This window comes from Myotis davidii, unplaced genomic scaffold (genome assembly GCF_000327345.1).
Source record: "Myotis davidii unplaced genomic scaffold, ASM32734v1 scaffold861, whole genome shotgun sequence".
Taxonomy (NCBI): domain Eukaryota; kingdom Metazoa; phylum Chordata; class Mammalia; order Chiroptera; family Vespertilionidae; genus Myotis; species Myotis davidii.
In genome coordinates, this window is record NW_006291401.1 from 68,687 (window position 1) to 80,943 (window position 12,257).

The following is a 12,257-nucleotide window of genomic DNA, read 5'->3' on the forward strand; positions in this document are numbered from 1 at the left end:
CTGAAAAAAAATAATTTAAGGTGAGTTTGACAATACTGGCATATGCTTCATTAATAAAATATTAACAATGCATTTTGACAGGAACCAGCTACATGATTCTCAAATGCAACATATCCTCCTAACGAACAGGAGACTAACAAAACTAAAATTTCAATAGGATTTGATAATAACAGAAATATAAATGTGACCAAAATTTGTTGATGCTTCAATTACACTATGCAACTTGTGTGTGTGTGTGTGTGTGTGTGTGACCATCCTGCATATCAGATATTTATATTACGATTCATAACAGTAGCAACATTACAGTTATGAAGTAGCAATGAAAATAATTTTATGGTTGGGTCACAACATGAGGAACTGCATATAAAGGGCCAGAAGGTTGAGAACCACTGGTCTAGATGCATCTCCAGCCATTTCCTCCCAGGCATGCGACACTGGCATGGAAAATTACTTACTATTCACTGAAGAATTCCTTTTTACCTCCATATATTCCCTATGTTGTTGTTCCCTCTGAAGGAAATGCCTCATCTCTTCTACATTCCTTAGCACTTCCTTGTGAACTCCTTCCAACAGCCACAGGCTAAATAGGAACTCCCTGTCTGAAACTTCAAGTATTTATTAGTATAACTTTCATCCCAAATTACTTGCATGTCAATACTGAAAGTTCCTTGAGGGCAGGAGCCTGTATCTTTTGCAGGTTACAGTCACAGCATATTCACAGCAGCAAGCACAATTTCAGGGACATGTAGATATAATCAACTGAATTACAGTTTAAAAGAACCCAATTAGTAAATAAATTTAGCTTAAAAGAATGTCATTAAAGTTATAACTTAGCTGGATAAACCTCAACCTTATGAGTTCTTAGCTGATTGGTATGTAAATGTGTTTTATAATCTTTCTGGCTAAAAGTAAATATAAAATTAAATACTCAAAGGAGGATTTCTGTTTCATACTTGAATTGTTCAAATACAGCTGTCAAATTAATCTCTTGGACTTAAAAAATAGAATCTAAAGATGCAAGACATGGCTTGATGTAATATTTTATTTTTAAAAACTTGCTTTCTAAACTTGTAATAATTTTATAGTAACAGAAATATGAAAAAAATTAATGCATTACATACCATTTCAATTTCTTGATCTTTGGCAATCAGCTGCCTATTAATAAGTTCCTTGCTTGAGTCAAGTTTAATACAAAGCTCCCTTGTGGAAGACAAGTCTGCAAGGGCAGACACCTTTTCTAACTGAACCTTCTGAAGCTCCTCTTCCATCTTCACCAGAGACTTATGCAACGTACAAATCTGGGACTTGTAAGACCTTTCTGCATTCAAGTGCTACAAAAACCACATTATTTTTTAACTTGGAAAAAGACTACGATATGAAACACAAAATGGGGCAATTTTTAAATGAACCTACACTTACAGTATAAGGAATTTTAGATGATATAGGTAGTAATATATGTCCAAAACACTATGGGAAACATAATTTGAGGTTTCACATTTCTCTATATAAAATCTGTGAGTAAAGTGATCAACTGTCATACTTGAAAAATAACTTTTCCCATTTAAAAGTCTCAGTCCCAAAGTCGGTAGAGATATATGTGGGGCGCGGTTATGGTGTTTTGGCCAGGTTCAAACCTCGGACTAATGGAAGGACAGGGTCCTCCCATTGCCACGTGCAAGTCCCAGCTGGAGAGCAGGGCCCCCCCAGCACAATTATAGCCAATGGCTGTGGTTGTAAGCTTGAACCTATGGTCCAAACACATAGCCCCACGTGCCTTGTGCTAGAGTTCAGGTGCATGTAGTTGAGTAGGGTTGGAGCCCACGAGAATGCTGTAAACAGTGATCACGCCCCTACTTTGCCTCGTGGCATCTGCTATAAAACAAAGACACGGCTTGTGGGCGCTGTCGTTGTCTCATCAGGGAGGCAGCATCCCACCGAGACCCAGCTATTATTCTCTTGTCTGTCTTTTCCTTAATCCTTTCACCCCCCCACTCGGGATCACCCTTGGTCGTGCAGCCACAGATATATATATATGTTTGGTCTACAGTTCTGTCTATATTTGCCAGTTTCAATTCTGTAATATAAATATTATTGTTGTTTTTAAAAACAAAGTGACAAAACATTTGCCACTCTTTCATGCACAATACTCATTTTCTAATTCTTGATAAACATGTTGATATCGGCTATAATATAAAATGAGGACTGATACCACTCTAGTACTTACTAATACCAAGGACAAAAGACTCTGGGCAAATATAAATTAAGAACATATCCATATTATGAAAAATAAGAGTATGCTTTTAAAATGGTAATATGAGATTCAAGTTATATAAACACTTTCAAACAGTCAAGATAATTACCTCCTTTTCAGAGGAAAATAAAAAGTCTGTGTAAGGTACACTGTCACCTGCAGAGAAGTATTTGCTATTATGTGAAGAACAAAACTGAGAGGCAAATAAAGGCATTTTCCTGCTTTTACAACTCCTTTTATGCTCAAAAAAATTTCTCCTGGAAGAAATTATTTCGTCACAATTCACTCCTACCTTTCTCTTCCCTTCCTGCCTCACTCACTCTATTTCTCACTCATTCTTAAAATAATTTTCTATTCATCCATTTACCCACCCACCCATTTATCCATCCATTATTTATCAAGTATATTCTACGTTCCAGTAAATGTGCCTAAATGCATATCCAATGGTAAGCAAAATGATCTCTGCTCTTATAAAACTTTCAGACAATGCAGGAGTCATGCATCAATCAAATAATCACACAGGTGAATATATTAATCCATATTAAGCAACTACTTCGAGAGCAAAACGTGAATAAAAAAAGGAAAGTGAACTAAACTGAGAGAGGCGGGGAGTCAGAAAAGGTTTCCTGAGTAAATGGCAGTTGGGCTGAATGAGATCTGAAAGGCGAGTAGATGCACCATCTACCATGTGCGCTGGCAGGGGTCGGGGTGGGAGAGCCACTTTTCAAGTCAGGAATGCTAAGTGCAACGCTTTGGAGGGAGTGTGTAGAGAGAGGGGAAATGACACACTCCAAGAACAGAGACAAGGTTAGTATGGCTGGAGCTTAGAGACCTGGAATAGTGTCAACAATAAAAATAAATTTAAGAAAAGAAGCACACACACACACACACACAGATGCATGGGGAGGTCTCGGCAATCAGGAAAAGACTACAGCCATAATAGAGATAAACTATAGACAAAATCAATCTCAAATAAAGATTTAAATGTGAAGGGCAAAATTTCACATACTTTCAGAACTTTTATATGATAATGTAAGAAAATATCCTTCTGGTTGTGGGATAGTAAGAATTTCTTAAAGAAGACATAGGGTAAAAAGTTGACTAATTCCAGCAGCAGAAGAATTTAAAACTTCTATTTATATTGCAAGCACAGTGAAAAGGAGAAGATAACTGTTAATATCTTTAAAAGGATTATTATAAAGAATATGTATAGTTCTTTTAAATCAATATGAAAAGATAAACAACTCAATAGAAAAATAGGAGAGTTTAAGAAAATTTGTTCCAGAAAATTGAGAGAAAATTCATAAAAGAGGAATCCAGAATGGCCAAGAAACATGAAAAGATCCTCAATTTCACTTATAATCAAGGAAACACACACACACAAAAGTCAAAGTCTGATAACATCAAATATTGATTAGTATTTGAGAAAATGATAACTCCATGATTTCTGGTGGAAGAATAAAACTTTTATAGAGCAATCTGGCAATACTGAGAAGAGTTAAAATTACACAAATCTTGCATCCAGTTATTCCACTTCCAGGCATAAACCTGGAGAAATATATATCCAAGGGGAAAGTATAAAGGATGTATGCTGCAGCATTTGATTATTTTAAAAAAGAAGACAACGACATTTCCTTCAATATAATACATTTTAAAAAGAAATATTTATACAGTGAATATATATAGATGCAGTTTTTTAGATGTACACTGTATCAAAATAAACTTCAAAATTATAATATTGAGCAAAAAAATGCAAGTTGCAAATGGATTGCTATAGTATTTTATCACTTTTAAAAAACTTAAAGCATACATTATTCATTACCTGTGGGTGATAGATATATAGAAAAGTAAAAACATATGCAAACAAGTTCTACAACTGACAGGAACCTTATACACACTAACTGTGAGGGAAGGAGAAGGGGAAAGATGAGGAGCTGGATCTTGTAATGTTTTGTTTCTTTAAATAAAGAGATTTGAAGCAAATAAGGAAAAATGTAGCATCCTTAAGCTTGGGAGGAGGGCAGAAGCATGTGTTTTATATTACTGTTTTTGCACTTTTTTGGTATGTTTGAAATAGTTACTAATTTTAATACGTACTACAGATTGTTCTCGTTGTAGGGCAGGTGGTAGATTACAGGAGAACCAGAGAGGGTACAAGAACAGTTACCAGGCTACATTCACAGTATACTTAAGTCATATTAAGTGTTTGCTTATATATTTAATTTATGGAAAGCCAAACAAAACTCTTAAATGTGATGCAAGATGTACTACAAGCACATTTTCCCAAACTCACCTGCTCGACCTCTCTATTGAGGGTATCTACCCTTTTAGAGATAAGTTCTAAGTTGAAGGTATTGTTATCTGCCTCTGCTTGCTCAGCCTTATTTTCCAAGTTTTCAGCATCTTCATTGGCTTTTGGGAGTTGGCCCATCTTTTGCCAGTTCTCACATTCCTGAAAAGCAAATCTTAAGGTATTACTTTAAAAGATATAAAATGGCCCGGCCGGGTTGCTCAGTGACTGAGCATCAACCTATGAACCAGGAGGTCAACGGTTCGATTCCCAGTCAGGGCACATGCCTGGGTTGCAGGCTCGGTCCCCAGTCAGGGGCGTGCAGAAGGTAGCCAATCAATGATTCTCTCTCATCATTGATGTTTCTGTCTCTCTTTCCCCTCCTCTCTGAAATCAATAAAAAAAATATTTTAAAAAGATGTAAAATATATTATTAAACATTATTTGCCAGGTTATTGGGAATTTGCTTGCCATGAGAATCATGACCTTGAGCAATCCCACCTACCTACCCTCTCAATTTAGAAAACTGGTCCTCCTGTAATTAACAAAAGGGAGTGGGATCAGGATCTGCCCAGGACCTCGATGAATATCTCTATATATAAAAGCCAAGTGACCAGAATGATGGAATGACCAGAACGACCAATGGGCCTGATCAGGGGCTCCCATTGGCTCCCCCAACCCCGATCGGGAGCGGGGCTGGCTGACCTCCTGCAGCTCCACCCCTGGCTGGCCCAGTGAGCCAACCTCCCATGTCCCCTCCCCCGCTGCCGGCCCAGGCTGATGGCTCCCATCAGGGCAGGCCGGCTAGACTCCACCTGTGCACAAATTCGTGCAACAGGCCTCTAGTGTTCTTATGTTTGCTTCTGCCTTGGCTTGACCATTTGTATCTATGTGTTCCCTTGTTCCTGACAACTTTACTGAGTTGTACTGGCTACAGAGCTTCTGACTGCCTGCATATCTTACGCATCAACTTCTGATAATTCTCTTGACTTAGTGCATTTCCTGTCTGAATCCTACTTTTAATTCAGTACCCCAGCCTTAATTTTCTTCATCATGGACTGTTCTATGATCCACTTTTACTCACTGTTCTAATAACTTGCCTTAAATAGCTCAGAAGTACAATATCAAACCTATGTCAATAAACACAATTCATAAATATACATCCTGGTATATATTGGGTATAGAATCACATTTTTAAAACCTTAAAAGTTCTAACATGTCATCTTGACTAAAGTAGGATTTTATTTCTAGAAGAAAACAACTCCACAAATAATATACTATGTTGAGTAATCATTTTGAAGCTATATTTAAAAGTGTATTTTAGTAGTGTGGTTTGGCCAACTCTAAAAAATATTTTATAACTTTGGTAATTAATTTAAAAGATACTGGATCTCCTTTCCTACCAGTTAATAAACAGTGCATGTCCCGATCAAAAACAGTGGTCTAAATAAAATAACCAAACAACATCCCACTCTGTAAGGCTTTCAAAACAGATTTAAATTCTCACAAATATAATATATCATGAGTCTGGCTGAAAGTTAATATCGCCACCTTGTGACCTGATGTACCTTGACTACTGTGAAGACTGTTAGTTAATATGTTAACAAGCCAAACTACTGTTTTGGCTTTCAAGATTCAGATACTCCAAATGTGCCAGTAGGGACCTGTATTTTCCATTTTACTTAAAATTGCAGTTGTATACAGAATAGGTACTTGGGAGGTACATGGTACAATATACATAAACTAAATTTAACCCATATCTATCTTTACTCCCTTTAAGTTTCTGTAGCACTTATTATTTAGGTCATTTTCTTAAAATGGCCTTATAACTTTATGTAATTAGGTACGGATGTACAGTCTCCCCAATAACAACTAGGATTCCTCAAAGATAGGAACTCATTTTTATATTAAATTTAGTTTTGTGACTAGGTGATATAGGTTCCAAGTTCAAGTGATGAAAAATAATTGCCATAAAACGTCTCTCCTGCCCTTTAACCATTTAGTGCCCCTTCCTTGTGGCAACTAAGAAGCCATATTTTACCCTTTCTTTGTATCTGTTCAAAGCAGCCAGAGCCGTCTGGGGTCCAAGATAGGCAACGACATAGAAAAAGTGAAACTGCTTTTTGGTCTTCTCCACTTCTCTCCTCTTTCAAGATGTCTTTGCTTCTTTCTGGACATATATAGTTAACCCATAATTGTCAACCCATCATTGTCAACACTAAAATATGGTATGCATTCAAGGAAGGCTTGATTCAGCTCTCCCCATGAGTAGAACTGATCAATAAGTTTAGTGAAAACTCTTAGGGTATCATTAGCAAAGAGGGAAAAAATATATACATACTTCAGACTTTAAAGTATTTTTTAGCTTGTTAACCTCCAAATTAGTATCTTGGACCTTCTGTTTTATATCATTAAGTTCATTATGTGTATCATTCAATTGTTTAGACAGTGCCTATGAAGAAAAGATAGCTGGATTTTACAAAAACTTTTTAAAAATAGCTCTATATCAAATACATCATAAATAAATTTTAAAATAATCATAAAATGAAAAGTTAAAGTTAATATACCTACTATATAAAGCTCATATAAAAAGTGAGAAAATATGAGTCCAAACAGTAAATGGGCAAAGAACCCAAACAGATAATTCACAAAAAGGAAGCTCAAGAGGATAATACTTTAAAAAGTTTAAAAATGTACTAGTAATCTAATTAAAACAATGCTAATTAAGACAATGAAATAGTATTTTATCTATCAAATTAGCAAGTATTTAAAGCTATTCTGTTATACAAGGAATGGACATTTCCATGTATCATTGGAGTAAACATAAATTTATAAAAAGCAAATCTGTGATCTGCTATCTGGTGATATCTTGAGAGACATTTTGAAATACGAATAAAAACAAGAAAGTCAAATATATTGCTTTTTGTTGAAGATGGGAGATGGATAATTGCATATTCATTACATTTGAAAATGTCCAATTAAAAAAAACTTCATAAGTTTTGATTCAGTTTGAAATTAAATCTAATAAAATTTAATGGAAAGGAATGTTCATTAGGCATTGTTTGTTATATTAACAATATTTTTTCACATTAAGTGAATGATGCAGTAAATAATAGTATCTACCTAATGGCATAACTATAAAGAACATTACATCTCTATGAAAAATGTTGGGAATAATTTTTAATACAGAGAAAAATATCCATCTATAATTAGTGAAGAAAAATCAGGATAAAATACTAAAAATACATCATCCCAATTTGTTAAAAATCATGGTATTGAGGGTGACATTTTTTAAGGTTTCTGTTTTCCAAATCTGTGATATGGGTTCTCCATCTGTGGTCTACAGAGGGATCCATCTTCTACCCTGGGCCTATGACCCAAACAAAGGAAAAAAGTACTCTTGAACATATGAAACTTATGATACTAATTTTGTTCTGATTACAAAAGATGTTTATAAAATGTTAACAAAGGAGGGAAGTGATTATAATACTATAGTAAGATAACAAGAGCCTAAAAAATATTTATCAACTGGTAAGGCTGGACTCTCTAATAAGTGCTTTCTATACATATTCTCATTTACTCTCCATTTTTACATATGATATACTGAGATTCAGAGAAGTTAAATGAGGCAAGGGGATTCAAACTCATGTGAGTCTTAAACTTCCCACTCTTCTGCCTCCCTATGAACCAGGAGGTCATGGTTCGATTCCTGGCCAGGGGACATGCCCCAGTTGTGGACTCAATCCCCAGTGTGGGGCATGTGGGTGGCAGCCGATCAATGATTCTCTCTCATCATTGATGTTCCCATCTCTCTCTCCCTCTCCCTCTCCCTCTCCCTTCCTCTCTGAAATCAATAAAAATATATTTAAAAAATAAAAAACACAGATTTTTATGATGCAAACTAAACATATTGAGAGTGATAGCAAACTGGGGAAATCATTGGATTGAAGAATTTTCAGAAGGGAAGAAAGCTTTCAAATAAAATTTGACCACTTGTAGTGGTCAATTAAATAATGATACTGGAAATGAGAACTGTGGATAAAGTGCATTGGCTTAGAGAGGAAGTAATTAATTATAAAAGAAATTTTCCTGAAAAGAATTACAGTGCTAAAGAGAACCAAAAAATGTGGCATAGTTCATGCACTCATACTTAGACAGAATAATAGTATATCAAATAAATATTTAATTTTCTCAAAAGTTTCTTAAGATTTTTATCTTCATTTGTTGAGTACTTCTAAGGTTTAATACAAATCTGTTATATCTCCTGTCCCCTCTTTTCCTTAATATTTAACACTTTATGTCTGAGAATCTCATTTAGAAATTATGTGGCATGTTGTGTAATAAAGGTCAAAATGGCTGGTTTCAAAGCCTGAGCCTTTCTACAGAATGAAAGGAGAACCGAGCCTCAGAAGAAATATATATTGTCTTGGAGAAAACGATACTAGTAACAAATATACCTTGTTTTCTTTTTTAGCTTTAGAAAACTGTTCTTGGAGATTGTCATTCTTACAAGCCAAGATCTCTCTTTTTTTGGCAATCTGAGCCAGTTCATCATTTATTTCATCCAACTGGCAGCGCAGCATGGAAATGTCTTGTTTATGCTTAATTAGCACTTCAGTAGACTGCCTATTGCACGAATCAGACAGTACATAAGAGGAGACATTTTACCAAAACAGAACAACAAATTCTCACATGACAGAAGAGGGACAATTAGCCAGAAAACATTTGGAAAAGTTTTAAACATTTAAATTTATAGGAATAAATATGGCAAAGATAGTGCACTGGAGTTTCTCTCTGTTTGCCAACATTTCACAAGGAAAAAGAGGATGCTAAATATACATAATAGTCCATGATTAGCTAAGTATTTAAAAACTTGTGACATCCAAATATAAGAAAGCTTCCATCCTACTTCTAGCTGCCATGGCTTAGTCTCCCTTGCAGGTTCCTCTTCCTCTGCCCTCTTAAAACGTAATAGTTCTGAGAGCTTAACTCTTAGCCTTCTAATTCTTCTTACTCTAACCTTCATTCAGACAAATACTATTCATACCCATGGCTCCCAAACCCCATCTATACACAGATGACTCTGAAATCATTATCTCCAGCCTCAGCCTCTTCCTTAGACTCCAGACTCATATTTAACTGCTTCCGAGACATATCTACAGGTGTCTTGTAATTCAGAGGAAAATCATCTTTTCCCATACTTTCTACATGTCCAGTATTCATTCCCAGCCCAAAACCTGGCACCTTCCTAGATTTTCTTCCTTGCAAGCACCTTACTCATCTCCCCACTTCCCAACCCCAATCTATCATCATTCTTCAGCCTGGGTAATCTTTCTAATGCAAAAATCTCAAAATTCTTTCATGAATTCTTTTTTTTTAAAAAAATATATTTTATTGATTTATCACAGAGAGGAAGAGAGAGGAGAGGGATAGAGAGTTAAAAACATCGATGAGAGAGAAATATCGATCAGCTGCCTCCTGCACACCCCCTACTGGAGATGTGCCCAAAACAAAGGTACATGCCCTTGACCAGAACCGAACCCGGGACCCTTGAGTCCGCAGGCTAACGCTCTATCCACTGAGCCAAACCGGTTAGGGCTCTTTCATGAATTCTTATTTCCCAAAGGATAAAGTCAGGACTCCTTTGTCTTTAACACAAGCCTCCCTCACATATCCTCTCACACTTTGGGTTCCAACACTCACCTATTTGTCATTCAAGAGGCTCCTGAACATTATCTGGGGTTCTCTATGGTTCTTTGCTATCCTTTCTACTTCGAATGTGCTTTCCTTCCCATTCCTTGGCAAACACCATATCCTTTACTTCCCTGCACATACTTAGGCCTCCTTCCAATATTAGAAACTTACAAACTCTATACATAACACTAAACCCCTTGTTTTTTACTACCTTATGCCTAGAGCAAAAATAAGTAAAATAGTACTTTGCTCCTAATAAGTATCCAAATTCTTATTGAATAAGGTTTACCTTGATGCCTGTTTTGTCTCAGGGATAATATTCTTCATGCCTGAAATGGCCTTTTCCTTGAAAAGTAATATAAATATGAAATTAAAAAATTATCTATCTTAAACTGTTATTTTAGCTTAAAACATTTATAGAAAACAGTGCTGGAATTGCCTTCAGAATCAGTTTATGAGCTAGAAAGGGGTATCAACATTTCTCTGCCTTTTGGGCACACCTTTTACGTTGTTTGAACAACAAAAACTGAGGGATGGAGATGATCATCCAGCTTTTTTACCAACTCTATATGGTCTGTATGGTCAATGGCTAAGGACGTTGTGAAATGTGCATCTAGTTCTGAACACAACCACAAAGGCAGTTTTAATGGAATAAACATATTGACTCCCACGGTGGCTTATATCTGGAGGTATAAGTTCTGGTGTGCTTTAAAAAGAAATCAGTCTCACTGCTTTATTATCTTGTTTCACATTTTGATATTTGAATTAGTTATTGTCAGTGACTGTTAATCACAAACTGATGGTAGAAATGACACGTATTTCTTAAGACTACCCTGAAATATTTCAAAATCAGATTTTGTTTCAGCTCTCTAGGAAAAAAAACATTTGAGAGAACCCTATTATTTGATTAAGATTCAAGTGCAAACATTTCTTTTAAACCACAGCTCTCAGAACATACTTTCAGTGTCAAACTCTCTTCACGGGATGCAATATTCTTGGATTTTTTATCCAACCGTGCATGTGGGCATTCCTTTCCTTTAGCCAGATCATTGAAGGTTGCACCAAGAGTGCTAATTTCTTCTTGCCGGGCAATACTTCGCCTTGTAAAATTATCTAAGTATGTAATCATAAAGGCATATTTTAAATCAAGATCATTCTTTCCAGTTCAAGCAGATTGAAATATTTTTCAAAGTAAGTTCTGCTATATTATATTCAATGACTAAAAATAAGTACTGTATTCCAAATAAAAACATGGCTTTTATTGATAGTGATTAAAAACTAAGATGAATCAGGAAATTCTAAATGTCTCATATATGTAAAAGCACAATTAGCACATTTGTATAAGAATAGCAAAGGAAAGCTCTATATTTCAAATTCTTAAAGTAGATTTACATGTGTGGCGGGAGAGGGGAGTATAGGGTGAAGTTGGGTGGAATACTAAAACACCACTCCCTCCTAACTTCCCCTCCCCTCTACACTAGAATCACTGCTGCATATAAGGTGGTAACTAATAGAGCTTAATAAAATATTCAATTAGTTTATCTTCAGAATCAAATATCTTCTAATATTCTGATTTTCTAAATTTTTCTGATTTTTTTCTAAAAAGTCCTAGAAAAAAAAATCACTCAGGATGTCTTATTCGATTTGTGAAAACACTGGCAAGCCAATGTCACTGCCGAAGGCTTACATTATAGGTACATCATTTAGTGGTTTTCAAGCTGTGTTTTCTCAACCAGCAGCATCAGGATCAGCATCATCTGGGAACCAAGCCCCACTGAATGACAAATTCTGAGTGGGCAGAGCAATTATGTTTTTTTTTAATTTCTTTGTATTGCTTAAAGCAGGGATCCTCAAACTTTTTAAACAAGGGGCCAGTTCATTGACCCTCAGACTGTTGGAGGGCCAGACTATAATTTAAAAAAACAACTATGAACAAATTCCTATGCACACTGCACATATCTTACTTTGACGTAGAAAAACAAAACAGGAACAAATACAATATTTGTATTTGCACGTGGCCCG

The 12,257-nt window shown here is 35.7% G+C and overlaps 1 protein-coding gene across 1 annotated transcript in view; it reads right to left on the reverse strand.

Annotated features, from left to right (window-relative positions):
* Window positions 1–12,257, reverse strand: part of TSGA10 (testis specific 10) — a 49,405-nt gene that overhangs the window by 23,571 nt on the left and 13,577 nt on the right. The window contains exons 7-12 of the mRNA XM_015564518.1: window positions 11,194–11,348; window positions 10,525–10,580; window positions 8,999–9,167; window positions 6,883–6,993; window positions 4,545–4,703; window positions 1,122–1,331 (exon numbers count right to left, since the gene is read on the reverse strand). Of these exons, the coding sequence (XP_015420004.1) occupies window positions 1,122–1,331; window positions 4,545–4,703; window positions 6,883–6,993; window positions 8,999–9,167; window positions 10,525–10,580; window positions 11,194–11,348 (860 nt within the window). The remainder of the gene's footprint in view (window positions 1–1,121; window positions 1,332–4,544; window positions 4,704–6,882; window positions 6,994–8,998; window positions 9,168–10,524; window positions 10,581–11,193; window positions 11,349–12,257) is intronic.